The sequence below is a fragment of the Ursus americanus genome, chromosome 1 (genome assembly GCF_024610735.1).
Source record: "Ursus americanus isolate L20-20 chromosome 1, mUrsAme1.1.p, whole genome shotgun sequence".
Taxonomy (NCBI): domain Eukaryota; kingdom Metazoa; phylum Chordata; class Mammalia; order Carnivora; family Ursidae; genus Ursus; species Ursus americanus.
Window position 1 is genome coordinate 103,482,912 of NC_142127.1, and position 24,451 is coordinate 103,507,362.

General features: G+C 49.9%; 1 protein-coding gene across 3 annotated transcripts; it reads left to right on the forward strand.

The window, feature by feature from the left end:
• The first annotated feature begins 12,554 nt into the window (after positions 1-12,554).
• Positions 12,555-24,146, forward strand: ACKR3 (atypical chemokine receptor 3). 3 transcript variants are annotated; one of them, XM_045794046.2, is made up of 3 exons: positions 12,570-12,714; positions 18,482-18,822; positions 22,247-24,146. In XM_045794046.2, exon 3 carries the CDS (start codon positions 22,273-22,275, stop codon positions 23,359-23,361), a length of 1,089 nt encoding a protein of 362 aa, XP_045650002.1. In that variant the 5' UTR covers positions 12,570-12,714; positions 18,482-18,822; positions 22,247-22,272; the 3' UTR covers positions 23,362-24,146. The 3 variants fall into 3 exon arrangements, with proteins under 3 accessions (XP_045650001.1, XP_045650002.1, XP_087720807.1); XM_045794045.2 differs by lacking the exon at positions 18,482-18,822 and having other exon boundaries at positions 12,555-12,714; XM_087864681.1 differs by lacking the exon at positions 18,482-18,822 and having other exon boundaries at positions 12,599-12,714; positions 22,141-24,146.
• Positions 24,147-24,451: the final 305 nt, after the last annotated feature.

The following is a 24,451-nucleotide window of genomic DNA, read 5'->3' on the forward strand; positions in this document are numbered from 1 at the left end:
AGCCCCATGGCACCTGGATCCACCGTTGTGGGGGAGACAGACTTGTGTGGGGTTGGTGGCTCTGCAGGGCACGCTGGGGTGAGATGGAGAGCAGCGTGACATTCCCCTCCTATCTGCTGCCTGATCCCATCAGAAGCCAGAGCGTCCCGGGGCCCGTGGATGTGACCGCCGGCTCAGCCTCCAGGGTGGGGAGCAGGGCGAGGGGGTGGGGTGTGGCTCTAAAGGGCAAATTAAGCTCTTTGACACCCCAGATTCCCTGCCCCCATAAAGATAGCCACTGGTGTCACTTAGGCATATTTATGCTTGTGACCCTTTAAAGACGGCTCTGCTAGAGGTGGAAAAGACCAAGATCTGGAGAAGCCAATAAAGAAGAGCCAGAACGGAGAAGACAGGTTCCAGAAGGGTCTCAGTCAAGAAGAACACTGGCTGGGCTGGAATATGGCCCGGTTGCTCAGAACAGAATCGCAAGTTCAGCAAACTAAGGCACAGACAGAGAAGCCCCTGGTTAAAATCTGAGATGGATAAGGAAACCCCTCATCTGTGGACGTGGTTGCGAGTGCTTCTGCGGGCCGCCCGTGAGACACGGATGGGCAGAGGCCTGAGGGACCGGCTGGCTGTGCACCGTGGGGCCCCGGGAGGCCTGTGTTCAGAGCAGTTTAGAATGAGCCAGTGCTGGGCTGTGGAGTGAGGCGGTTTGGTCTGTAAGCATCTGTCACAGGCAAGGGAGTGGAAAGGGTCTCAAAAAAATACGACCTTCAGGACAAGCAAGTGTTCTCCTTGATGGTAGTCGAATTGTTTCATCTCGGCTTGTGCAGTCCCCGTGGGCGATTTGTCCTGCATTGTTCCATTTGTGTAGGTCTTTGTTCAGGAAATTCTCGCACCCCTGCTCTCTGCACCATCGCTGGACAGGGTCCGGGACAGAGGCTCACAAGCTGTTTTTGTTTCTGAGGGCAGGACATAGGGTCTTAAGGAGCATCTCTGAGACACAGCTGGGAGTCTGACCCGGACTCATATTCGGTGGGACTGAAGTCTACTTCGGAAAAGCTTCCAGGTGATCCTGATACCTGCCTCTTCTCCCATTCTGGGAAAATAAGTGATTACTCTCGAGGGGTTATTAATCCTTTGTACATTTACATAAGTAGTATGGATTATGATTAAGGCCTGTGCGCACAGATCTCTATGAGAGGTCCCTGGATCCATGAGGGGGTGATTCACTCTGAATGGGAGGGAGAAGAAAAGCATCAGGAGGAACAGGCAGGTGCACCCATCAGGGTGTGAACAGGAGAGCGACCACACGGTAACCTGAACAGGGACGGTTGAGGGTAGAGCATTTATTAACTACAACAGAGGGTTAGAGTTAGAACAGAATGGCTGGCAAGAAGTAGCCAGAACTCTAAGGAAGACAGGATTGGCAGATATGAGAACAGCCATCACTCCGGGGGCTGAGACCCAGACCTCACAGCACAGGGCGTGGCGGGGGCTTCCTGGACGCCAGAGATGTTGCTATGGTGACTCACTGTCGGGACTCATCAGAACTCTGTCCTCCAAGGCACTGGAGAAAGTCGTTCTCAAGGAAATGTCTCATTACAGGCAACCCAGATTTTGTACAAAAAACCCACCAAGTTTCTGCTACAAGATCATGTCGGGCGCTGGGGGAAGCCCCTGGTGGCTGCTGGGGGCCATGCACACTGGGAGCTCTGCACCCGGCCCACCCAAACTGGGAAGCCAAGCCCCTCGGGGCCCCTCCACTGACAAGACTCCACATCATGCCAACTGACACAGTAAACATATTTAACGGGCTCAAGCCCACTACAGAACAATAAAAAAGGATGAATTTGCAGCTGAGAGGCAGTAAGGCAGTAAGCATCCAGCAGGGATTCCCTGAATGTCAAGTTTGGAAGGGACTCTCAAAGCCCTATCGTATCCCAATCCTCACGTCCTCATTGAGTGGTTGTCAAGCTTGTGAGACATCCACAGCAAGACGCCTACCACCACCTGGGATGGTCAGACAGCCCCTCCTCACCCTGAGCCCCCTTCTGTCTCTGGTTCTGGCTCTGATTTACCCTATGTCTGCCACCTGACAGAGATAAGCTCCTCAAATATATGAACCCCGTCCTTCTGCTTTGCTTCTTTGCCAAAGCTTCTGTCTCTTGTAAACTACACTATCTTATGACCCCTCTGACAATTCAGTCTTTTCACTCTACCGAGCGTGAGGATGAACGCACTTCCATGTGTCTTATTCAAGGCTTGGCCATCTCTCCCCCAAAACCTGTTCTAATGTGGTCTGAGTGTACAAAATGGAGCACTTGTAACTGACCCTGTCTTGTTGACCACAGTGATTGATCTAAGGAGTGACTTCTGATCTATGTCAGAAATGGCACTTTTCAAAATGGTGCTAGGAAAAAAATCTCTTTTCACACCGGATGAAGAAGCTAAGATGTTATGAACCCAAAAAACTGCCTCCAGCCCTGACTCCAGCCAAAGAGATTGCATCCAAGTTGAGAGGGATGCAGAGATGGCAGAGAAAAGGCACCGGACGCCAATGGAGTCCCCCGTGCCCACCATCCCTGAGGCCAGGCCCAGTACCTCTGCCTTGGTTTGGCTATAAGAGCCAATAAATTCCTCTTTTCTTCTTAAACTATTTCAAGTTGGGTTTCTGGGAATCACTAACAAAGAATACCAACTCCATCTTTCCTAACATGAAAAGAGGAAAAAAAACGACAAGGATGTCATTGTCTCACTTCTTTGATACAGGGTTTCTGTAGAAGCTAATATACTTCTAAATAGTAACTCTGGGAATTCGTTGTTAGAGTGATTTTTAGAAAAAGTGTATCTAGAAAATAAGATCTTGCTCCTCCTTGTCTTTTCCTTTTTCTTCCTGAGCAATTCAGTCTGAAAGCAATTGAGTCCTTCCCACAGCAGGAAGCCATGGAGACTCAGGATGGGATAAGCAGGGCACTCTCACAGGTCAGTCCTGTGGTGGGTGTTGGGGCCCAGAGAGAGGGAGGAGGACTTTCACAGAAGGGAAATAGGGATGACAAGGTGTCCCAAAGATGTCCACATCTCTGATCCCCAAACATATTTTTTGTTCCTCCAAACCTGTGAATGTTACCTCTATGGCAAGATGTGATTGAGCTAAGGATCTTGAGATGGGGAGATTATCTGGATTATCCAGGTAGGTCCAATGTCATCATGGGGTCCTTCTACAAGGGAGGTGGGAGATCTGAGTCAGGAGTAGGGGGCGTGAGGACAGAATACGAGGTTGGAGCGACATGTGGAAGGGGCCAATTCAAGGCCTGTGGGTGGCTTCTAGAAGCTGGAAGAAGCAGGAATATGTCTCCCCTGAAGCCTTCAGAAAGGAAGAATCTCCACCGGAACAATGCTTTTAGGCTTATGATGCCCCCAAATGGAAGAAAAGATGATTTGTTACAACAGCAACAGGAAAGTACAAGGGGAATGAGCAAATGAATTACTGGAATAAGGATCATGGAAGCCAGGATTGTCACCGAGGAGAAGGGAGTTGCAATACACATTAGCTGTAAGCACATTTTGTACCCAGATCTTGGCTTCTAAATACCACTGTCTACTAAGGCTCCTCGGAAGGCTGATTCCAAGCCGGGTTAGAGAAAGTGCAGGATGAGCCTGGATCATCTTCTTGTGCCAAAAAACAATGGGAGTTTCAAAAAATGATGGAGGTCTATTAAAAGGGCACAGATGCCAGCTCCCACTGCCCATATCAGGGAAAAATCTGAGCTGCAAAATAAATACTAAAAGAAATGGATCATAACTCACTAAGACAGGAAACCACAAGTTTGTACAGATTATAAATAAGTAAATGAATAAATGGAAAGTTTGAAGAAGAATGACATATTTGCACAAATTCAAGCTATCTACCCTCAAAATTACATGGGAGAAAAGAGTAACTACGGTGGAAAAGCCTGACAGACAGTTCTGAATCAACAGATCAGAGCAAGTACCATCAGTAACGGAACAAATTGATGTTGTTCACCATTTGATGGGTTGCAATGAGAACACACCCTCACTTCTGTGAAATTCTCACCAAAAACATATAACCTAATCAAAAGGAGCCATTAGTCAAACTCAGAAGGAAGGACGATCTGTAAAATAATCAGTCTGTTATTTTCAAAGAGACTGTGGACTCTGGGAAGCAAACTGAGGGCTTCAGAGGGGAGGCGGATGGGGGAATGGGATAGGCCGGTGATGGGTAGTAAGGAGGGCACGTATTGCATGGTGCACTGGGTGTTATACGCAACTAATGAATCATGGAACTTTACATCAGAAACCAGGGATGTACTGTATGGTGACTAACATAATATAATAAAAAATTATTATAAAAACACACAAACAGTTCCATATTATAATTGTCGAGAAAGGTCTAAGAAAGTGTGCTAGAGGGAACGAAATGGAAGAGAGGTAGCAGCTCAATGCAACACATGAGTCAGAGGATCCTTTCTCTGCAAAAGCTTTATTGGGATAATCAGCAAAACTTGAATCTGTGCACTTGGAGGTAGGAATGTATCAGTGTTAACTTCCTGATTTTGATGGCCGCATTCAGATAAAGAAAGAGCATATCCCTGTTTGTGAGAAATGCACACTTAAGTATTTAGGGGATGTTAGGACATCATGTCAACAACTTACTCTCAAATGGTTCAGGGAAAGAAAAGAATTTTTGTTCTTGTCTGACTCTTGATTTTGGCTCGGGTCATGATCTCGGGGTCCTGGGATTGAGCCCCTCATGGGGCTCCACGCTCGGGGGGAGTCTGCTTGAGATTCTGTCTCTCCCTCTGCTCCTCCCCCCATGCTCTCTCTCTCTATCTCACTATAAAATAAATAGATAAATCTTTAAAAAACAAACATAAAAATAGGAAGGAAGGAAAGAAAGAAGACAGGAAGGAAGTCTTGCTTGCTAATTTCACATAACATGGTGTTAAGGTCTTTAGAGGTATTTTCAAACATCAGTGGAAATGAAAATGTATAACTTTATTAGCATATATGAAATTTGTAAGCTCAAAACTCAAAATCAGTTGAAATAACTCTATTAGCTATATTCAGATATTTTTTCTTTATCTTCAGGTTAGATATTTTTGGGCTGAATCATTTTTAGGCTTTGAAGCTAAAATCTATATATTGATGTTTGAGGAGTGTGAAATCACAGCACTTTAGAATGTTGCCAAAGTTTCAGGAAAAATGAGACTAAGGTTTGACCTGATATGCTTGCTATCTCATTAGGCCCTCCATGCTTTGATCTACTCTCATGGTAGAAGTTTCCTGGCCTCACTCAGAGATCAGAAAACATTCTTCTCTGTGTCAAACTTCACAATGCAGTGGAGAGAAAGCAAGACTTCACTCAGAACTTTCAACTCAAGTTTTCTCCCCCTTTTCTTAAAATTTAAAAGCTAAAACGAAAAATCTTGAACACAGAGAACAGCAAGTAATATAAAGTATACCCGTGTGCTCAACCAATAAGATCTAACAAATGGGAATATTTTGCCTAAAGAAATAAAAATACTGTAGAGACTGTCGATACTCCTGTGTATCCCACTCCATCCCCTTTCTCTCTCTCCCTCATCAGAGGTACCCATTGTCCTCAAGTTGGTGTATAGCCTTTCTTACCTCTAGGTAGGCTTTTTGCATAGTTCCATGAATAATATGTACTTTTCTGTGAGTGCCTTAAAACTTTAAATAAATGGTGTTACTTTATGTTTTCATTGTGCAACTTTTTCAAAAAAAAATTGAGGTAAAATTTAATGAAAAGCACCGAGATCTTAAGTGTACAGGTGATGAGATATGATAAATATATACACCCAATGTAACCACTGGCCTAATCAATATATAGAACATTGCCATCATCCCAGAAAATTCCCTTCGAGTTAATCCCCACCCCTATAACAGCAATAATTTTATTCTACTATGATATAGTAATATAATCGTTCTTAAATTTTGTTAATTGCTATGGTGCCTCTGTTGAACATCAATTGCCTGTGCGTGCAAGTCTATTTTTGGACTCTCTGTTTTGTTCCCTTGCTCTATTTGCCTATTATGTCAATACCACACTAGATTGCTTGCCATGGCTTTAGAGTAAGTCATGAAATCACAAAGTGAGTCCTCCAACATTCTTCCATTACAGGACAGTTTTAACTATTTTGAAGTCTTTCAAATTTCCATAAAAGTTGAAAAATCAACTTGCCAATTTCTACAAAAGAATCTCCTGGGATTTTGATAGAATGACATCAATTCGATAGACCAATTCAGGAAGAATTGGCATATTAACAGTATTAAAGCCCCCAATCCATGAACATTGTATGTCTCTCCATTTATCTTGCTCTTCTTTTGCTCAGGGTTGTTGTTGTAGAGGTCTTATGTGTTTTTTGCTAAATTTATTCCTAGATATTTTATGAGTTTTGGTGCTATTATAAAGGAATTTTACAATTTTATTTTCTAATTGTATGCTGCTGCTCTATAGAAATGTAATTGACTTTTGTGTGCTGACTTGGTATTCTGAGGCCTTTCTAAATTTACCATTTAGTTCTTGAGGTTGTTTCATAGATTCATCAGGATTTTCTATGTAAATAATCATGTCAGCTGCTAATAAAGGTAATTTTACACCTTTCTTTCTAATTCATATGTCTTTATTTATTTTTTAATATTCTTTATTGGCAATAGCTAGGACCACCAGTATAGGTGAAAGGAAAGTGGTGGAAATGGATATCTTCCTTTTTTTTTTTTTTTTTTTTTTTTTTTTTAGTTTTAGAAGTAGAGTGTTGAATTTTTCACCATTAAATATGATGTGAGTTTTAAGTATTCATACATGCCCTGTATCAAATTCATACATGTCCCTATATCAAATTGAAGAATTAAATCAAATCAAAATTATTCTATTTTTAGGTTGCTGAAGGTTGTTATCACAAATTGATTTTGAATTTTTCAAATGCTTTGTTAACTTAGTGAATTATATTGATTTTTAAATGTTAAACCAGCCTTGCATTTCCAGGATGAGCCCCACTTAGTCATGGTATATATATGCTATATTTGATATGCTTTTTTTGTTGTTGTTGAAGGATTTGTATCTCTACATCCATGAGGATATTGATTTATTATATTCTTTTCTGCTCGTGTTGGGTTATTTCTGGTTTGGGGAGTTCTTATAAATAGTCCTACTGTAAACATTCTTGTGTATTTCATTTGGCCCAATGTATACACCTTTAAGTTATACCCTGCAATGAAATTGCAAGGTCATATGTATGTATATGTTCAACTTAATAACTACTGCCAAAATGATTGCGCCACATGACACCTCTGCCATTGGGATACAGCAAAGTTCCTTGAATTGTGCGCTGTGGGCTATTTGCTACTAGTCTGCAAAGAAGTAGGGTTAGAAATTGAGAATGAGAAACTCTTCAGGAAGGTTTAAAGAAATGTGACATTCTTGTGACACACAAAAACATGGTCAGCCGCCTTGTGTGACAGCCTGAGGCATAGACGACTCATGTGCCGCATTTGCATGATGACATACAGTGGCAGGAGCTCCTCCCTAGTCATGCTCGGTGGGACCATGTCCTGGTGTGCACTGCATTGGAAATCTTAAAAAACAAAAAACACCCCAAAAAACAAAACAACCCCCCCCGAAACCACTTGTCCTTCACCACATAGTCTGAGATGCGCTGATGTGGGAGTATTCTGGTGGTTCCACATCCTTGCTAACGTTCCCTAATTCTCATTTTAGCCTTTCTGGGGGTGTCCAGTTGTCACGGAACTGTGTTTTAACGTGTATTTTCCCATGACTAAGGAAATTGCACACTTTTTGTATTTTTAGGGGTCACAACTTGGTGTGAAGTACCTATTCACGTGTTTTCCCTACTTTCAACATATGTATCTTAAGTCTTCCTAAAACATTTTTTGGGGGCTCTTTCCTTACTGACCCCTCAACCACTTCTATGAGGCAGAAGGTGAGTGAAATATGGGGAGGGCAAGAACCTGATTCAAAAATGAGACTCTTCTGAGTTTATTCATTCAGTTAATATTTATGAGTCCCTACCATGTGCCAAGCACCCTGTGTGACAATGGGGACACAGCAGTGAACAAAATAGCAATATTCTTACCCTCAAGGAATTTATACTCTGGTGGGGAGAAGACAAACACTAGACTAGAAAATTGGGTGGCAGTAAGTGCTGTGAAGAATATAAGATAATGACAGAGTAACTGGCGTGAACCAGAGCAGTGAAAGAAGGTTTTTCTTAAAAAATATATATTTAAGTCGACTTTAGAATAAAAAGAAGGATATCACCATACCATGATCATTGGGAAGAACTTTCCAGGAACAGAAAATATCAGGTACAAAGGTCCTGAGGTAGACACAAGTTGGTCTGAGTATTAATTAGTGAGTATTCTCTTATTTGGGTCAAAATTGACGTAAGAGGTGCCACTGATGCCTAGTACAGTGGGTACGGGTGGCGTGCTCCCAGATCCCTTCGACCTCCTTATATGTCTGGGTGTCCGCTTAATGTGGGTTTACTGCCCGGGTCTGTGACTGGAACTTATCTTTGAGAGACTGACCTCAGGTTACTGGAGCTGCTTTGCCCACACAGGGTGGGAACAGGAAGAAGGGGGAGGCTACGTTCCCCACCTTCCCACCCTGCAGCCCTGATCCAGGGTTTGGAGGACGTAGGAGTATAAAGGCCAGAACTCTTGCCTGCAGTTGGGGTGAAATCAGGGTGGACTGCAGGCTTCGGAGGCTCATGAAGGGGGTCAGGCTGCTGCTGAGACCTGGCCAGGAACATATCTTTGGCTGTGGGTTTTCCTTCCCTTGCTAGTTTCTTCTGGAGTACTTCTGTAATAAATGGGTTGCCCCGAATTCTCATCTCTTCTGCCTTTAGGAAGCCCGGCTTAAGTCAGCCTGATCTATATTTTGACGTGGCTTTTCTTTTTTTCTTTTAAGAGTATGTCTTCTGTGGTGCCGGATGATAGCCTGTGCTGTGAAGTCAGACAGACCTGGGTTCGAATTCCCTCCACTCACCAGGCTGGGCAGGTTATCCACTCTCTCTGGGCCTTAGCTTCCCCAGTTACAAAAGTGGGACAAAAATAGTGCCAATATTGGGTCACCATAAAGATTCAGTGAAAGAATGTAGGCAAAACACTTAGGTCAGCAAAGAGCAAACGCTCTTATTATGAAACCTGTCCAGACTTAACCAAAGGGTTCATAAAATGTTGCAAGCCTTGGGTTATATATCTATTTTATTGCTTAAAAAAAACACGCCGTGTCACTGGAATTTCGTTAGCCAGGGGTGGGAGGAGGAAGAGAAGTAGCCTCTCTGGGACCTGTGAGGCGTCTCTAATATGTAATCTTTCATTATATCCTGAGAAGCACCTGGCAGGAATAGAAGGTTTTATTATAATCATTATTTTTTAAAAGATTTTACTTATTTATTTATTTGAGAGGGGGTGGGGAGAGAGGGGCTGAGGGAGAAGAGAATCTTAAGCTGACTTCACATTGAGCGTGGAGCCCAGTCTGAGGCTCCATCCCATGACCCCTAGATCTTGACCTGAGCTGAAATCAAGAGTTGGAGGCTTAACCAACTGAGCCACCCAGGCACCCCTATTATAATCATTTTAAAGATAGGAACTTCATTTTCAAAAAGGCTAAGCTGCCTAAGGAGATGTGGTGCGTGGGTTGGAGCTCCAGGTCAGACCTGTCTGGAGGGAGCCCAGGCTGGGGACCCTATCTCCTTGGGGGCGGGGCTCTGTCTTTACTTCTAGATCCTTCCCCCAGAGAAGGGGCCTGTATCTGCCCTTCAGGGGGAACGTCCAGTGCCAGCTGAGACCACTCCCACAGGCCCAGGCACGAGATGAGATGATGCAGCTTCTTCCAGGGGCATGACTCCGGGAGTCTGGAATGTGATACTCTGGAGATTGGAGCCAAGACCCAAGGTTGTGCAAAGTCAGCCTTCCAGCTTCAGGCCCATGGTGCCCTTGAGCGTCCCTGTGGCCAAGCCGCAGCCGTCAGATTCCACGCTGACTCCATTCGGATGGTGCTCCCTACGAGGCCAGACCCAGCCTACCAAGGATGCCGGCGCTGGTCGAGTGAGGTGGGGCTCAGGCAGCAGGCCCCTTGGGTGGCTACAACCCAGGCAAGAAGAGAGGCTTCTATTATAACGATTTTCTCTGCAGGCAAATCAGGTCAGAGGGGGGAGAGTCTGCTCGGTGGAGTCTACAATCCCAGGTGCAGATTAGACACAGGGAAGGAGGGGCGAGCTCGGCTGAAAACCCCTCCACCGAGCCTCCCACCCAGTGCTCAGGGCTAGAAAACGCAGCGAGAACGGAGTCATGAGTCAGCTGGGACAGAACTCCAGCGACAGCGGCCCATTCCTGCCTTCTCAGACTTTCCTAGCGGGGGTAACGGAACTCCTTCCCACCCAGCTAACCACTCTGTGTGCCGCTTCCCTTACAAACGCGAGCCTTCCGCAGAGCTGGAGCCCACCCGACCCGCAAAGGTTCCAAGAGACATTTTAGGGCCCGGACCGCTGGAATCCGGTCCCCTTCCAAAACGGTGCTTACTGAGCCTCTCATTGTCCCCAGGGCCGGGTTCTGGCACCTGGTGGGGCGGGGGCTGGGCGCACGCAGCCGAGCCAGGGCCGGGTCGGGGGTGCTCCGCGTACCGGGGGCTCTGCAAACCCGTGGAGAGCCGGCCCCACCGCCGAAACCGGGGTGGGTTTTTTTGTTTGTTTTTTTTTGACAACTACGTTGGGTTTTCCTTCCTCCACTTGAGCGACTGCATCCTGCAGCACGTTGCTCGTTGCTCGTCAGTGCGTGTTTTCTTTTAGAGAGAGCCGCTCACTGAGAGCGGATTCCAGCCCGGCCGGGCTGCGCTCCTGCGTCCCTCCGAGCTTGCCAAAGCAGAAACGGTTTCCCAAAGAAGAGACTGTCAAGTTCTTGGAAGCAGAACGCCAGGCCTGTGTGTCAGTGTCACAGAGGCGACCTCTGCTCGCTGGCCGGTGCGTGCATTTCCAGCAGGCTCAGACACAGGGTCACGCGCAAGAAGAAACCAGGACCAGAAAGTTGTGGCAAAGCGATCTTGCAGCGGGCGCTCAGTCCCGGGCCGCGCGCGGTGCGCACACCGTGACCCCGCAGCTTTTCTTCGGCGCAGCTTTCTCGCCCAGGCGCCGGGAGGTGGAGTTCCGCTGCCCAGGCGACCGGGGGACCCGTGCGGGGGGCTGGGGCGGGCCCTGCGGGCAGACCCCCCTCCGTGAGCCCTGGGGAGGGGGGGAGCAGGTGTGCGCTTGGCGCTCGCACGTGGTGCTGCTCCCCCGCGGGAGAAAAATGGGAAGCTTTGATCTCAACAGAGTATTTCTTTTGTTAAGGGCGTTCTCCACACCAGGGCCTTCTAGCCACAGGAGAGTTTGACCTCTCACTCCCTCCAGGCTCGGCATTTCGCCGTCTGCTGTTATTTTTAGCAAGAAGTATAAAAAGAATCTCAAAAAGTTTTAGGTGAGGAGAAAGTGGGAACATGCGGGTGCCTCCACGCCTAGGTGCCCTTAGAGAACCCCACGAGAAGCAGAAAGCAAGCCAAAAGCCAAAACGTTGCACGATAATCTAGGGGGAAAAAGCTCAGTGAGCACAGGTTTTTAAAAGTGAAAGTTTAGGTCGTTGTTTCATGGTCGATTTTTCTAAATAGGGTGTTAGAGGTGAATATCATATGGAACACATTCCATATTGAATTGCCCCGTGGACAGAACTGTAGCTATACACTTCTAGGTGAGAATGTAGATTTCAGTAGTAATAATAATAATAAATCATAATAACGCATTTGTTAAACTCACTTCAAAAAAGGACTATATGAAAAGACCTTTATTATAACCCTAATGTGTGTCCGGCACTGGGTATGTGTTTCAGAACACCATAGTGTTTAGATTTTCAAGGACTTTGGACCTGAAATACTTTACAAATAAAAGTATTCAAATAAAACCTTAAAATCTATTTCTAAAGCTCTTTCCCCCCACTCTTGGGGTATGTAAAATGGTGCCGATTAATTGCTCATACCAAAAGTGTTACTTCTGTTTTGGAGAAATTAACAAAGAAAACCCAGGCCAAATAAATGAACACCGAGGTTCAGAAGGTCAGAGCAATTTGTCTTGGGAACAAAGTCTTCCCTGGAGCTAAGACGCATTCAAAGGAACTCTTGGTGGTAATGGGATTATTAAAGATATACCTGAGACCAGATAAATATTTGATGATTTCGCAAAGCACTAGGGTTTCTCTGCAGCTTTTCTTCTGCTGACACATGTTTCCCCATGGGGTCCGGACCTTGTGGCTTCATTAGACTTTGCAAGTCAAGGGCGGCTGGGGTTTCCCCCAGAGTGAGTTGTGGGGTGCGAAGCTGCGCGGGAAAAGACAGACCAGGGTTTACCAGAGGGGTGTGCGCGAGTGTGTGCGTGCATGCCAGTGTGTGCGTGCATGAGCGCGCGTGCGCGCGCGCGCGTGTGTGTGTGCGTGTGTGCGCGCCTGCACGTGTGTGGGGCGCGGCGCGGGTGGGGAGGGAGGGAGATGCGGGTTACAAAGCTGCCACCTAGAGGCGCCTTCCTGCAGCGTATATAACGCAGGTCCGCCGGCGGAGAGCTCAGTCCTGCAAACACTGCGCAGCCCCGAGGCGGTGAGCACAGCGGCGGCGCGGGGAGCCCAGAGCCCGAGCCCAGCCGGGAGGTAAGGAAACTGCTCTCCGCAGCCGTGCCTGGAGAGGAAGGGGAGGACGGCGGGCAGGGTTTCTGTTCTTGAGCTAAGCGGTCTTTTCCAGACGACTCTTTTTGAATCTCTGTGATGGTTGCTGGGAGTCTGCAGGTCTGGTTTCCGAAAGGGCTGCATGCTGCGCGGCTGCTTTGCAAAGCCTGTCTGCTAACTTGGGGGCTTCGCCTTTCTGCTGCAGAAAGTAAAAAGGTCAGATTTCCTTAAGTCACTCGTGGAAGGGACGCTCCGTGTGTGTGTTCGCTTTAGGCATCTGGTGTTTATTTGTTGCTGTGGGTGTTTAAGCTCCGGCAAGTAGAGAACTTTGCAAGAATGCAGACTGTCCATTCTGCTTGCTCAGAGTTGGCATAGGGAACAGCCTGGCACCACTGCTAACCTCGTTCACTGGTAGATCGTCGGGAAATAGAGGGACTTGCCAGTAGATAGGTAATTGCAGAAAGATGTACACTTTATTAAGGGGCTTCCTTAAGTGAAGCACTAAACTGAGCTGTGAATCTTTGTGATTCCAGAATGTATTTGAATTCGGGGCTTTGGGGGATTACCAGCTTCTGTAAGCCCGGAAGCTATAAGGGTGAATGTTCATTCTACTCGGTCTTCGTGGCTTTGATTGCATCCTTGCTAATCTGATTTGAGTATTTATTGTGCTAGGTAAGTCCAACTTTAGTTAGAAAAAAAAAAGGCACACACACAAGTCTAGGATTTTGTAATTTAAATATACCCTTCAGGTAAAGCATGACTTTTGTTCAATATTGTTAGCATGCATAAAGATTCAAGGGGTGACTGATAGTGAGAGCTTTGGAGTGAGGTCAGGGGTGGGTGGTTAGCCAAGACTTGTAACTTCCAGGCAGAATGAGAAGTTGTAAAAGTCAGACTGGCTGTCTCCCTCCCTCCCTCCCTCCCTCCCTCCCTCCCTCCCTCCCTCCCTCCCTCCTTTTTTCTGTCTCTCTTTCTTCTTTTCTTTCTCTTTCTTCTTTTCTCTCTCTGTCTTCCTTTCTTTCTCTTTCTCTTTTCTTTTTTTTTTCTTTTCTTCTCTTTCTCTCCCCCCCCCCATTCACTTGCTCACAACAGGATCATTAGGTTTTCCAGAAGTAGAAGAGGGCCCCCCTGACATGGTTTATAGCTCTTTGAAGGTATTTGGTACGCTGACATCCCCTGAAACTTCATTCTGCAGAGTCTCAATGTGGTAACTTTTTCTTTTCTTTTTAAACGCAGATGCCGCCTTTGTGTCCTTTTATTTATTCCAGGAAAATGCGGAGATCAAATAGGCTTGCCCAGAAAAGAAAGTGGAGGCGGCTGGGGTCTGTGCTTAACTTTCTATAGATTTTAAATGGATAAACTGCCTGTCCTTCCTCCCATCAGCACCGAGCTTCCCCAGATGCAAAGCCTTTCTCTAAAGCAAAGTTGCACATGGGAGCTCTAGCTTGGAAACAATTTGCTCTTTTTCCCCCCGTCTCTGCCATAAACACTTGAGTGTGCGCGCAACTGCTGAGCTAGATGCCACAGCCTCCAGGGGATCAAGGGGGGGGGGGGTGCCGGGGGGGTGTGGAAGAGTAAGAGAAAATTGAGAAATGCCTGTGTTTTGCTGCCTGTCCAATTTTTAAAAGGGGCATGCATTGCAATCATAGTTTTAAAAAAGTTCCAGAGAGTATATCCAAGGCAGCATGCCGGTGCTAACTGAGTCAGGACTTTGGAGGTGAGTTTTTCCCTTATTAACAGCAACTCCTGGGAGAATTGAGAAGGTATTATGGTTTCTAATCAGACCCAGAACAGGCAGAGTATAGGCTTTCTGGATGGAAAAAAAAAAATCCAAACAAAAAAACCTACTTAATCAGGAACAGTGGCTTTTTGTGCAATCATCTAGGCAGAGGGGCTCCTGTTTTCGGGGAGGCGTGAGAGAGCTGGCTGAAGTTACTCAGACCTGAGACTGGCCGACCGTCACTCTAGAAACCCTAAGAGTCAACCGAGGAGGAGAAAAACCTTCAAGATTTCAGGACTTTAGATTTTTGTCAGTGGTTTTGCCGGGCACACATGGAATTTGGAACTAAAATGTATAGGGTTTGAACTTAGTTTTACTTTTAGGAACAAGTACGGTGTCAGAACGCCTTTGAGTTCCATGCATGTAGGTAGAGTTTAGAAAGAAACCCAAAGCTGGCTTACGTCAAGTATTTTTCAAGTCCAGAAAATTATAGCCCTGGGACACACATTTTCTATTAAAGTAAAAACAAACAAGGAAAAAAAAAAGAGAGAGAGAGAGAGACAGGGTGAGAGGGAGAGAAGAAAAGAAAAGGAGTAAGAGGGGGATTATCTGATTTTGAATACTTGATGGTTTTCTGCAGGGAATATTTGATTTTTTTTTTTAATCTAAGGATCTACTAATTTAGAATTGGAGAAAAAAAGTAGGTGCTTTCCTTGTTAAAGTGATGAATGAGGGGACTGCATATTTTTATGATGAACATTCTGGTGAGCCACAGGTAGGTTTGGGAGCTGACTTGGTTTTGTTTGTGCTCGAAGGGTGGAGGGACTGAGAGTAACTCGGTGACTTTGGACCGCTGTTGGCTAAGGGACAAGTAAAGGGCTGTGCGTCTGGATAGCCAGCATCTTCGAATTTTCGTACGGTAACAGATACCTTTGTGGGGATCATCCCTGAGTTTTAGGAGGAGAGGCCAAGATGGAGTAGTCTTCTCCTGGGAACCCTATTGTGTCTCGCCCAGAGCCTGGCTGACCTCCCACTGCCTCATCCAGGTCCTGAGCTGGGTGGGAGTGAGGGCTCTGGTTACACGGGGCCAACCCAGCCTGCAGGCTTTGTGACGCGATCTCTGGATCTGCCCTTCTGGGCACAGCCCTGCTTCCCCGTGGGCAGCTGAACACAATAGGCCAGATCGGGTTTCTGGCTGTGGGGTTCGTTTTCTCCCCCAAATGCTTAAAAGTGGGTGAGGATGCCGCACCCCGTGTGTTAACAGGAAGTATGTTGAGGACCGCAGTGGTAGGTGGCCTCTGTCTGAATCAGGATAGGGTGTTTTTGTTCCTTTTGACTCTCTTTATTACTTTTAGAGTTTTCTTATGATTTAGGGCAGTTCCTGACTTGTGTGAAATAAGTTGTAGTCAAGACAGCATTGTTTCTCTTTGCCTGGCACTGGGGGATGGACTGATCCCCAGTCTGCTGTCAGCCCCAGCAGCTGGCCGCAGGGAGGCCGCAGGGAGACTGCCGGGCCTGAAGCTTTTTTGGACTTCCCCGTAGATTTCATGCAGCATTGGTAAAATACAAACAAACAAACAAACCCCCCCCCCACAAAAAAAAACCAACCCCAAAAAACCCTGACCCCAATGACGTACAATTGCCTAACGATTTTCTAGAAGTTGTGGGTTCTCCTTACCTGAACCGCACGCCAGCTAGAGTAGAAGGGGCGGGCCTCCGGCAAGCAGGCCAGAGCGTGGCTCCCCCTGGGCGAAGCCTCTGGAGAAGCTGGGACCGTGAGGAGAGCTGTTGTGAGCCACAGATGGAGATAAGCGAGTCTCTTCTGGCCTCGGCCCGCGGGTGTGCAGCAGTGAGGGGCTGAACGAGGTGATTCGGTCTGAGCGGCACTGAACTGCTCTGGGAGATTCCCTCCTGGGAGGACGCAGATCCCAGATTGCAGAAGGCCAATAAAAAAGTCACCTGGAGGCAGAGGTCCTAAAGAGCCCCGAGGGCCAGAGGGCCCCTCGCTGTCCGACTGGTGCCCAGCCCTGGCCTGGCCGGTGTCATCTTATCTGCACCACCGGGGACTGGGCAGGAGCACCTTCCTCCAGCCTGTTTGCACCCTGTCACCAAGGCACCCCACTGCCTGCCTTCGACCTGGGTGCTGTCACCTCCGCCCCCAAGAGCCTTTTCTGCTGCAAGCTGCTCCCTTGCTCAGAATCTCTGTGGCTCCTGCGGGGCAGGCCCAGCCTGACTCCTGCACTCCCCGCACCCCCGCCCCTGACTCTGGTCGCCAGCTTTCCTCTGTGGGGAGCTTGGCCTCAGCCAGATTCAGGGACCCTCTTCATGGCATATGCTTGATCATCTCACCGCTTCATTCTCCCCCCATAAACCACTGGAGCGGAAATTCCTCACCTCCTGCTCGGGGGGCCACCCACCACCACCCTGCCGCCTTCTTGCCCTTCTCGGTTGGCTGGCGAGTTTTTGGGGGACGGGGCATGGCGATTCTGGTCTATTAGGCCCAGAGCAGTGCCCCTCACAGAGGACACTCCATAAACATTTGGGGCTTGAAAAGGCTGATGTTTGTCTCAGCTCCATGAGGGTTTGGAAAAGTGCTTCTGGACTCCTGTTCCCAGGGATGGCCTCGGAGCCCAGGACTTGGGGGAGCCAGATTGTCACTGCTGACTTACTGACCGGATGCAGCAATCACCCGCCTCGTGCTGGGAATGGTACATGAGGGTGAAGACCTCGTGGGGGTGTGGGGCTTGGGCAGGAAGATGGTGCGGTGACATGGCATAGAGATGGTCTGGGTGCGGGGCAAGGCGTGAGAAGCGGGACACGTTAATTGGGATAGAGGCAGCTAAGGGGTTGGTTGGGAAGAATCTTCCAGGTCTGTGATGGGGATTTGCAAACACGCTGGAGGCCGTCTTACTGAAGAGCGTCCAGATGCCCGAACACTTGGCAGTCTCTGTCACGGAGGGACTGACTTTGGGCCAGAGGGCCTGTTTTCTGCAGGCCATCTGCCACCCTGTGCAGGCCAGCCTGGGGGACGACTAATTCTGGCTTGACCGCCAGCTCCCTGGGTGAGCTCCGGCCGCCGTTTGGAGGCAGCGAGATGCCTCCGGCCGCTTGTGGTAGTTCAGTCGTTGTGGGGATACTTGTTGACTAAGGAGCCTGAGATGTGGGAGGCACGTCTCCCAGGAAAGTCCTCCCGTTGACGAAGAGGAGCCTTCCTCCATGGGGGCTGGGGGGGGGGGGGCGAATGAGTCCCTCTGCAAACGCCAGGCTGGTGGGGGGGACCGGCCAGACACTGGGTCCTCCGCTGGCCGTAGGAAGCTCCCCTTCCTGTCCCAGCAGAGGTGGGACGCTCCCTGCACGAGAGTGGGGGTCAGGGTGTAGAGCACGTGGCCGTGGCCGCTGCAGGGGGGGGTGTCAGAGAAAGCACGGGGAGTACGGGGAGAAGGGAGCGGAGGGGGACAGCTCTCTGCTCTCGTTGGGTCTCTGGGCTCTAGGACAGTGGAACTTGAACCGCTCAGGTTTTGTGAAACATCCCTCCGTCAGAATCGACGTCATTCCTGATGTCAAATTTCAAATAGTACAGAAGTTTATGGAGTAAAATCTATAATCCCCCCTTTGTGCCCCCACCCTCCCCTGCCTGCCCAAAGCTTTAACCTTGAAGGTCTTTTTTCTGTGCCTTTGTGCGCAGGTGTTTACATATAAAGCTGCGTGTACTCTTTGCTCCGGTTTTTACGTCCACGAGGTTATGCTCAGTGCGTGCATCTGCCTATCGCCTTTCCCTTCAGGTGTGCAGGCCCCTCTGTCTTCTCACAGCTCTGTTGTATTTCAGGCAGTGGGTACGCCCTACTTGATCAAACCACCCCTCTCCCGATGGACGTCTATGTTGCCTCCGATTTTTTGCTAATGGAGAGAGCTTCAGTAAACATACTCGCGTGTACAGTTGGGGACACGAATCTTTCAAGAGGAGAAATGAGTGAACTTGTAAAATCAAAAAGCTGTAAAAAATGCAAAGCCCTCTTTTTTTCCTTCTCTCAGGACTCTTTTCGCAGATGACCTACCACTTGGTTGTAAGTGGGTCTCATCCTGCCGCCTGCGCTGGCGGGGGCTCTGAGCGCGCAGGGACGCAGGCCGTGCTCAAGTGTGACTGACTCCAAGCTCCAGCCCCCAGCGGCGGGAATGGAGTTGCTGGCTTATCCCAGCAGAGAGCGGCTGGTCCCAGTGGGAAGAGGGGTCTTCTCCAGGTCCGGGGCAGACCGCTCCTGCCTCCCAACATGAACAGACCAGCACACTGGCTCGGAGGCCTGACGGCTTAGACAGGAGCGCAGATGCTTCCCGACTGACGCAGAACGCGCTTGGCTGTCCGTGTACCGGCTCAGGTGATGGCCTGCTCTTGCTGGAGGGCAGCTGGGATTCTGGGGTGGGACACTCAGGGACTTTACGTGGCCCTGTGGCTCATTAGGCGGCTCCCTCCCTCCACGGGGACAGGAAGGGAGGTTTCCTATGGCCTGCTAGGAGCTTTGTCACCAGGCCTTTGGAAACCAGGGGCCTGGGTAGACACTCCGTGGCTTGCCACATTGGTGGCTCTGCGGGTGCCGCTTGTGAAGATCTCTGCCGGTGGATGAGGAAGAGTCCTCTCTCCGATGGTGGCCACGCACCGTCGGTGGAATGGCGTGACGTGGACGTACCTGCCCCAGCCATCCTGGACACTCGCTGGGGCAGACGGGCCTTTGCTGCAGACCCCATGGGACGTACCGTGCAGATTGTCTTTGTCAAATCATGTTCTTTTCTGGAAACAACCCTTGATTGTTTCCAAAGCCAAATGCATGAAGAATACCGAAAGGACAGGGCTGAGCTTTTGGGAGTCTTGTTTCCCTCTTTCGTCCCTGTTTGGATTTGCAGGAGTTTGAGGACTGCAGTTTGTTTCATCTTCTCTCTGTGCCTCCCTCCTTCTCTTGACCACTAAGGCCTTCCGCCCTGGGAGGGGGTACAAAGGGGTCCCCTTGGGGGAGGCGGTGGCCAGGGCAAGGGCCTCGGGCTGCAGCTCCTGGGCTGATGGGTGGTAGGAGATCGGTGATTGGGGGCCAGCTGGCTTTCGCACTCAGGCCAGGAGCCTCGAAGCCTCTGCTCTCCCCTTCAGCCCTGGCTGGAAGAGTCCCACTGTGCCCCCGAAGGGACGGGACGGGACGGGACGGCTGGAAAGGAGCCGTGCCCTGAGAGCAGGTAATACTTCTGGCTCAGATCATGTGATCACGTGATGACGTGATCACGAAATCTTCATTGCCCAGAGGGCAGAGGTGGAAAGCAAGGATGGGGCTGGACCCCTCCCCCACCATAGCTGGAACTCTGGGAATAATGATGGTTGGCAGCCCCAGAGGGTGGATCTGGACACCTTGACCTGGTAATTTCCAGAAGGGCAGGGTGTGAGAGGCAGATGACTTCTCATAGACCCCTGTCCCTGCGTGGGTCTGGCTGTCCATACTACACAGGCCCGGCGCCTGTCCACTGAATAGCACGGGCGGCCGGAGCTCGCTCACTGTCTCCTTGTGGTGAGCGAAGAGCTGGGGGTGCTTGGACCCAGTCAGGCTAACCAGGGCTGGGGCGCATTCCTTCCTCTCCCGCCCTGTGGACGGGCGAACCCCCAGGCTCTGTGGCTGTGGCTGCCGAGGCCTTGCAGGGCTGTGCTGGAGCAGGCTGAGGAGGGCGCCCCCGCCTGGCCCGGGCCCACCCTTCCGATGGGGCTGTGGCGTGCCCAGCAGCAGAGCTCGTCTGCTCTGCAGGGACTCCAGGGTCAGATGAGGTCCTGAGGCGAAGGCCCTTTATAAACTAGGCTGTGCTGCACGTGTGTTTCATTTTAAGGAGATGGGGGGAAAAGGGGTCACCACAGGAGAACCATGAAATCTTTGCTTAGTTTGGGATTGGGGGCTTCAAGGAATGGGGAGGGGAAGGTCAGCCCCAGGCAGGTGAGTGGCCAGGGGAAGGTGGCAATAGGAGCTTCAAAGCACCGTCTGGGGCTGGCTGCCCACCCCGAGGCCAGTCCGGTGGGTCAGGGAGCCTTGGCTCCTCAAAGGCGCCCTCTGCTGCCTCTTGTGCCCACGTCCTTTGGGGTCCTTAGGCTGCCTCTTAGGACGGGGTGGTCCAAAGTCTGGTAATGTGAGGAGTTTCTTTGTTGTAAACGTGGTCATGCTGAGTCTCCGTGGGTGCCCCGTGTGCTTGTGTGTCTGTCTGGTCTGGCCCAAGTTGGTGGTCCTAGGGCATGGGGATCCTCCTGGTGGGGTGCTCTGAGGACCACCAGGCTCCCTGGCTCTGGGCCCTGCCCCTGCCCACCACCCCTGGGAGGCCCAGCCTTCTCCCTTCAGCAGCGGGGACACGGGGACCTGCTTAGGTCACTGGGAGAGGGACCGATGGCCACTTCGAACCCGCAGAGACGAACTGCTCAGAAGCCTGCAGGTGGTCTCCGCTAACTGAGACTTAAGATTAGGTCACCTCTTGTGAGTTTTGAGGCCAAGAAGCTGGTCCTGGGAGGCAGCAGAATGTCTCACTCATCAGGGATTTTGTTCAGTTATCCTGAAGGTAAACCAGTCAGCTGCCCCCGAGTCTCCCTCCAGGCAGGGACGTGTGTCACTTAGGCTGTTAAGAGGTCCTTTGAAATGTGGAGGAAGAATTAACGGAGGCTGTGCTTTTTGCCAAAGGGATGGGGAGGGGCGGCGGGGGGGGGGATTTACAGAGCATCTGCTGTGTGCTAGATTCTGGATTGGGCCTTTTGGTTCTTGGGCACCTTTGTGAGATGCTGTCCCAAGAATGCAGCCGAAGACAGGTTAGCGAGTCAAGTTAAACACCACCGAGGAAGGAATCAGGATTCCTACCCGGGAAGGTCTGGTCTCGGGATGGGTGCTTTTCCCAGCTATGTGTCCTCATACTGTTCGCGTAGCCACCTGGGCGTTGACCCATGGACCAGGGTCACCCATCCTCCTATGTGACCCGGGGTCCACTTTGGATGAACTTGCAAGAGAGTTGAGATGATTGTCCCCTCCCCCAAAAGTGCAGCAGGTGGTGACTTTTGTGCTCTGGGTCTTGGCACAAGTTGCTCTTGAAACAGTTGGATAAACAAAAGAAGGGGAAACGAGGCAGTGGCCCGCAGCTCCAGACAGCTGAGTGGCTGCCCTTCGTAAAAACCCCACGGCAAACCCAGGGTCTGCAGGTTTGGGGTGCAGTCAAGCTGCAGGGCGTTGCACACCTGTGATCTCCATGACTGCAAAGCGAAGGTGACCCAAGACCCAGGTTTCTGTGCACATTTTGCAGGAAGGTCAAAAGCACTGAGCCCCATTTTTGATGTGCACTTGGGAGGGAACCTCATTAAGAGCAGAGCGGGGTACTCGTAATACAGCAGTAACAGGAGCAGATGGACTCTGCCATTCTTTGGGACGTGGGGACGATGGCTCCGCTGTCCTGTGCCAAGAACGAGTCAGCTGTCTGCGTCACTGTGGCTCTCAGACGTTTCTCTGGCCCCTGGACCATGCTGATCTCACACTGTGGGCACAGCCAGGCTGGTGATGGCTGGAGAACACAGCCATAAAGAGATAAAGAAGGCAGTCCCTCTTTCTTGCTTAGGCACCGTGCGAACTTAGATGCTGGGCCTGTTTTATGTCGTTGTGCGGAGCTCTGCTACCGTTTCCTTTTCTCCTTTCTTTGGGAAGATACCGCCGAGTGCGTGGGCCCTGGAAAAGCGCCTTGGCCGGCCCTCCGGTGTTGCCTAAGGAAGCCACTTTTCCATCGCATCCTTTCTGTTTGATTTCTGCGCAGGCCGTTTGCTCGCTGCCCACAGCGCCATGGATCTGCACCTCTTCGACTACCCGGAGCCGGGGAACTTCTCCGACATCGGCTGGCCGTGCAACAGCAGCGACTGCATCGCCGTCGACACGGTGCTGTGCCCCAGCATGCCCAGCAAGAGCGTGCTGCTGTACACGCTGTCCTTCCTGTACATCTTCATCTTCGTGATCGGCATGATCGCCAACTCTGTGGTGGTCTGGGTGAACATCCAGGCCAAGACCACCGGCTACGACACGCACTGCTACATCCTCAACCTGGCCATCGCCGACCTGTGGGTGGTGGTGACCATCCCCGTCTGGGTGGTCAGCCTCGTGCAGCATAACCAGTGGCCCATGGGGGAGCTCACGTGCAAGATCACCCACCTCATCTTCTCCATCAACCTGTTCGGCAGCATCTTCTTCCTCACGTGCATGAGCGTGGACCGCTACCTCTCCGTCACCCGCTTCGCCAGCACCTCGAGCCGCAGGAAGAAGGCGGTCCGCCGCGCCGTCTGCGTGCTGGTGTGGCTGCTGGCCTTCTGCGTGTCCCTGCCCGACACCTACTACCTGAAGACCGTCACGTCGGCGTCCAACAACGAGACCTACTGCCGCTCCTTCTACCCCGAGCACAGCGTCAAGGAGTGGCTCATCAGCATGGAGCTGGTCTCTGTGGTCCTGGGCTTCGCCATCCCCTTCTGCGTCATCGCCGTCTTCTACTGCCTGCTGGCCCGCGCCCTCGCCGCGTCCAGCGACCAGGAGAAGCAGAGCAGCCGCAGAATCATCTTCTCGTACGTGGTGGTCTTCCTCGTGTGCTGGCTCCCCTACCACGTGGTGGTGCTCCTGGACATCTTCTCCATCCTCCACTACATCCCCTTCACCTGCCAGCTGGAGAACTTCCTCTTCACGGCTCTGCACGTCACGCAGTGCCTGTCGCTGGTGCACTGCTGCGTCAACCCCGTGCTCTACAGCTTCATCAGCCGCAACTACAGGTACGAGCTGATGAAGGCCTTCATCTTCAAGTACTCGGCCAAGACGGGGCTCACCAAGCTCATCGACGCCTCCAGGGTGTCGGAAACAGAGTACTCCGCCCTGGAGCAGAACACCAAGTGACGCGCCCCTCGGGGGGCTCTCCGGGACGAGCGGACTTGCGTCGTTCCAAGAGTGAAGCAAGGTGGCTTCGGGGCTTGAGGCTGGAGTCGCGGGGAGCGGGGAGCGGGTGCCGCCACGCACCCTTCCCTTCCTTCTCGGGCCGCCCCGGTGGCCGTCGCGCAGCTGTGCATCCTGACGGGTCCGAGACCTGTCACATGTCCACACCGGCCGCGGGGCAGGCTTGCCTGCACTTCTGTACAATAGGACGTTCTGTGTTCCCTGTAGGTTTTATACGGTGATTTGTATTTAAATCTTAAGACTTTATTTTCTCATTATTGGTGTACCTTATAAATGTATTTGAAAGTTTAAATATATTTTAAATATTGTACGAGAGCTATAACGCTGACGTGTATTCAGAGTGTTGTAGTTTTAAGGCTAGTTTGATTTCAGTTCTGACTAAGGATGACATTAATTGTTAGCTGTTTTGAAATTATATATATATATATATATATATAAAAATCTATAAATCTATAAATCTATTCCAGTCCTGGCTGAAATGTTGTATTTACGATAGTTTTATATCTGTGTGGTGCTCTGAACCGGCATGGGACATGTAACAGGAATGACCCCATAAAGCCGCTTGTGATAGTCATAGTTTTGTAAAGTTACATTAAAAAAGCAAAACGGAGCAGAGCTGTTCCAGGCTGCAATGCTGTGCACAGAATGAACAGTGTATTTCGGAGAGTTCTCTCGACTTGTAAGTTATTATTTTTTTTTAATAAAGATTTGTTTTTCCTAAAAAGGCATCCGAGTCTCCGTGTTAAAAGCATGTTTGGCATTCAGGTGGCGTGTGTGATAATAATAGTACAGATCTATACCGCATGTCAGCTTGACCTAATATGCTTAAGAAAAGAGTGCTACCACGAAGGCAAAACCCAAGGGGTTAACTTGAATGCAGTGACATAAAAGGAAAAACATTCGAGCGTATTGAGGGTTTTGGTTTTTTAAAAATATGTCGTGCAACGTATTTGTGGGAGAAGAGATGGCTGGTAGGTGTGGCTCTCAAGGCCATGCTGGTGCTGGTAGGTCCTCGGCTGCTGGCGGCCCAGAG

Bases quoted from the DNA above. Each gene is read 5' to 3' on its own strand.
- ACKR3 (XM_045794045.2), top strand. From the start codon at position 22,273: ATGGATCTGCACCTCTTCGACTACCCGGAGCCGGGGAACTTCTCCGAC.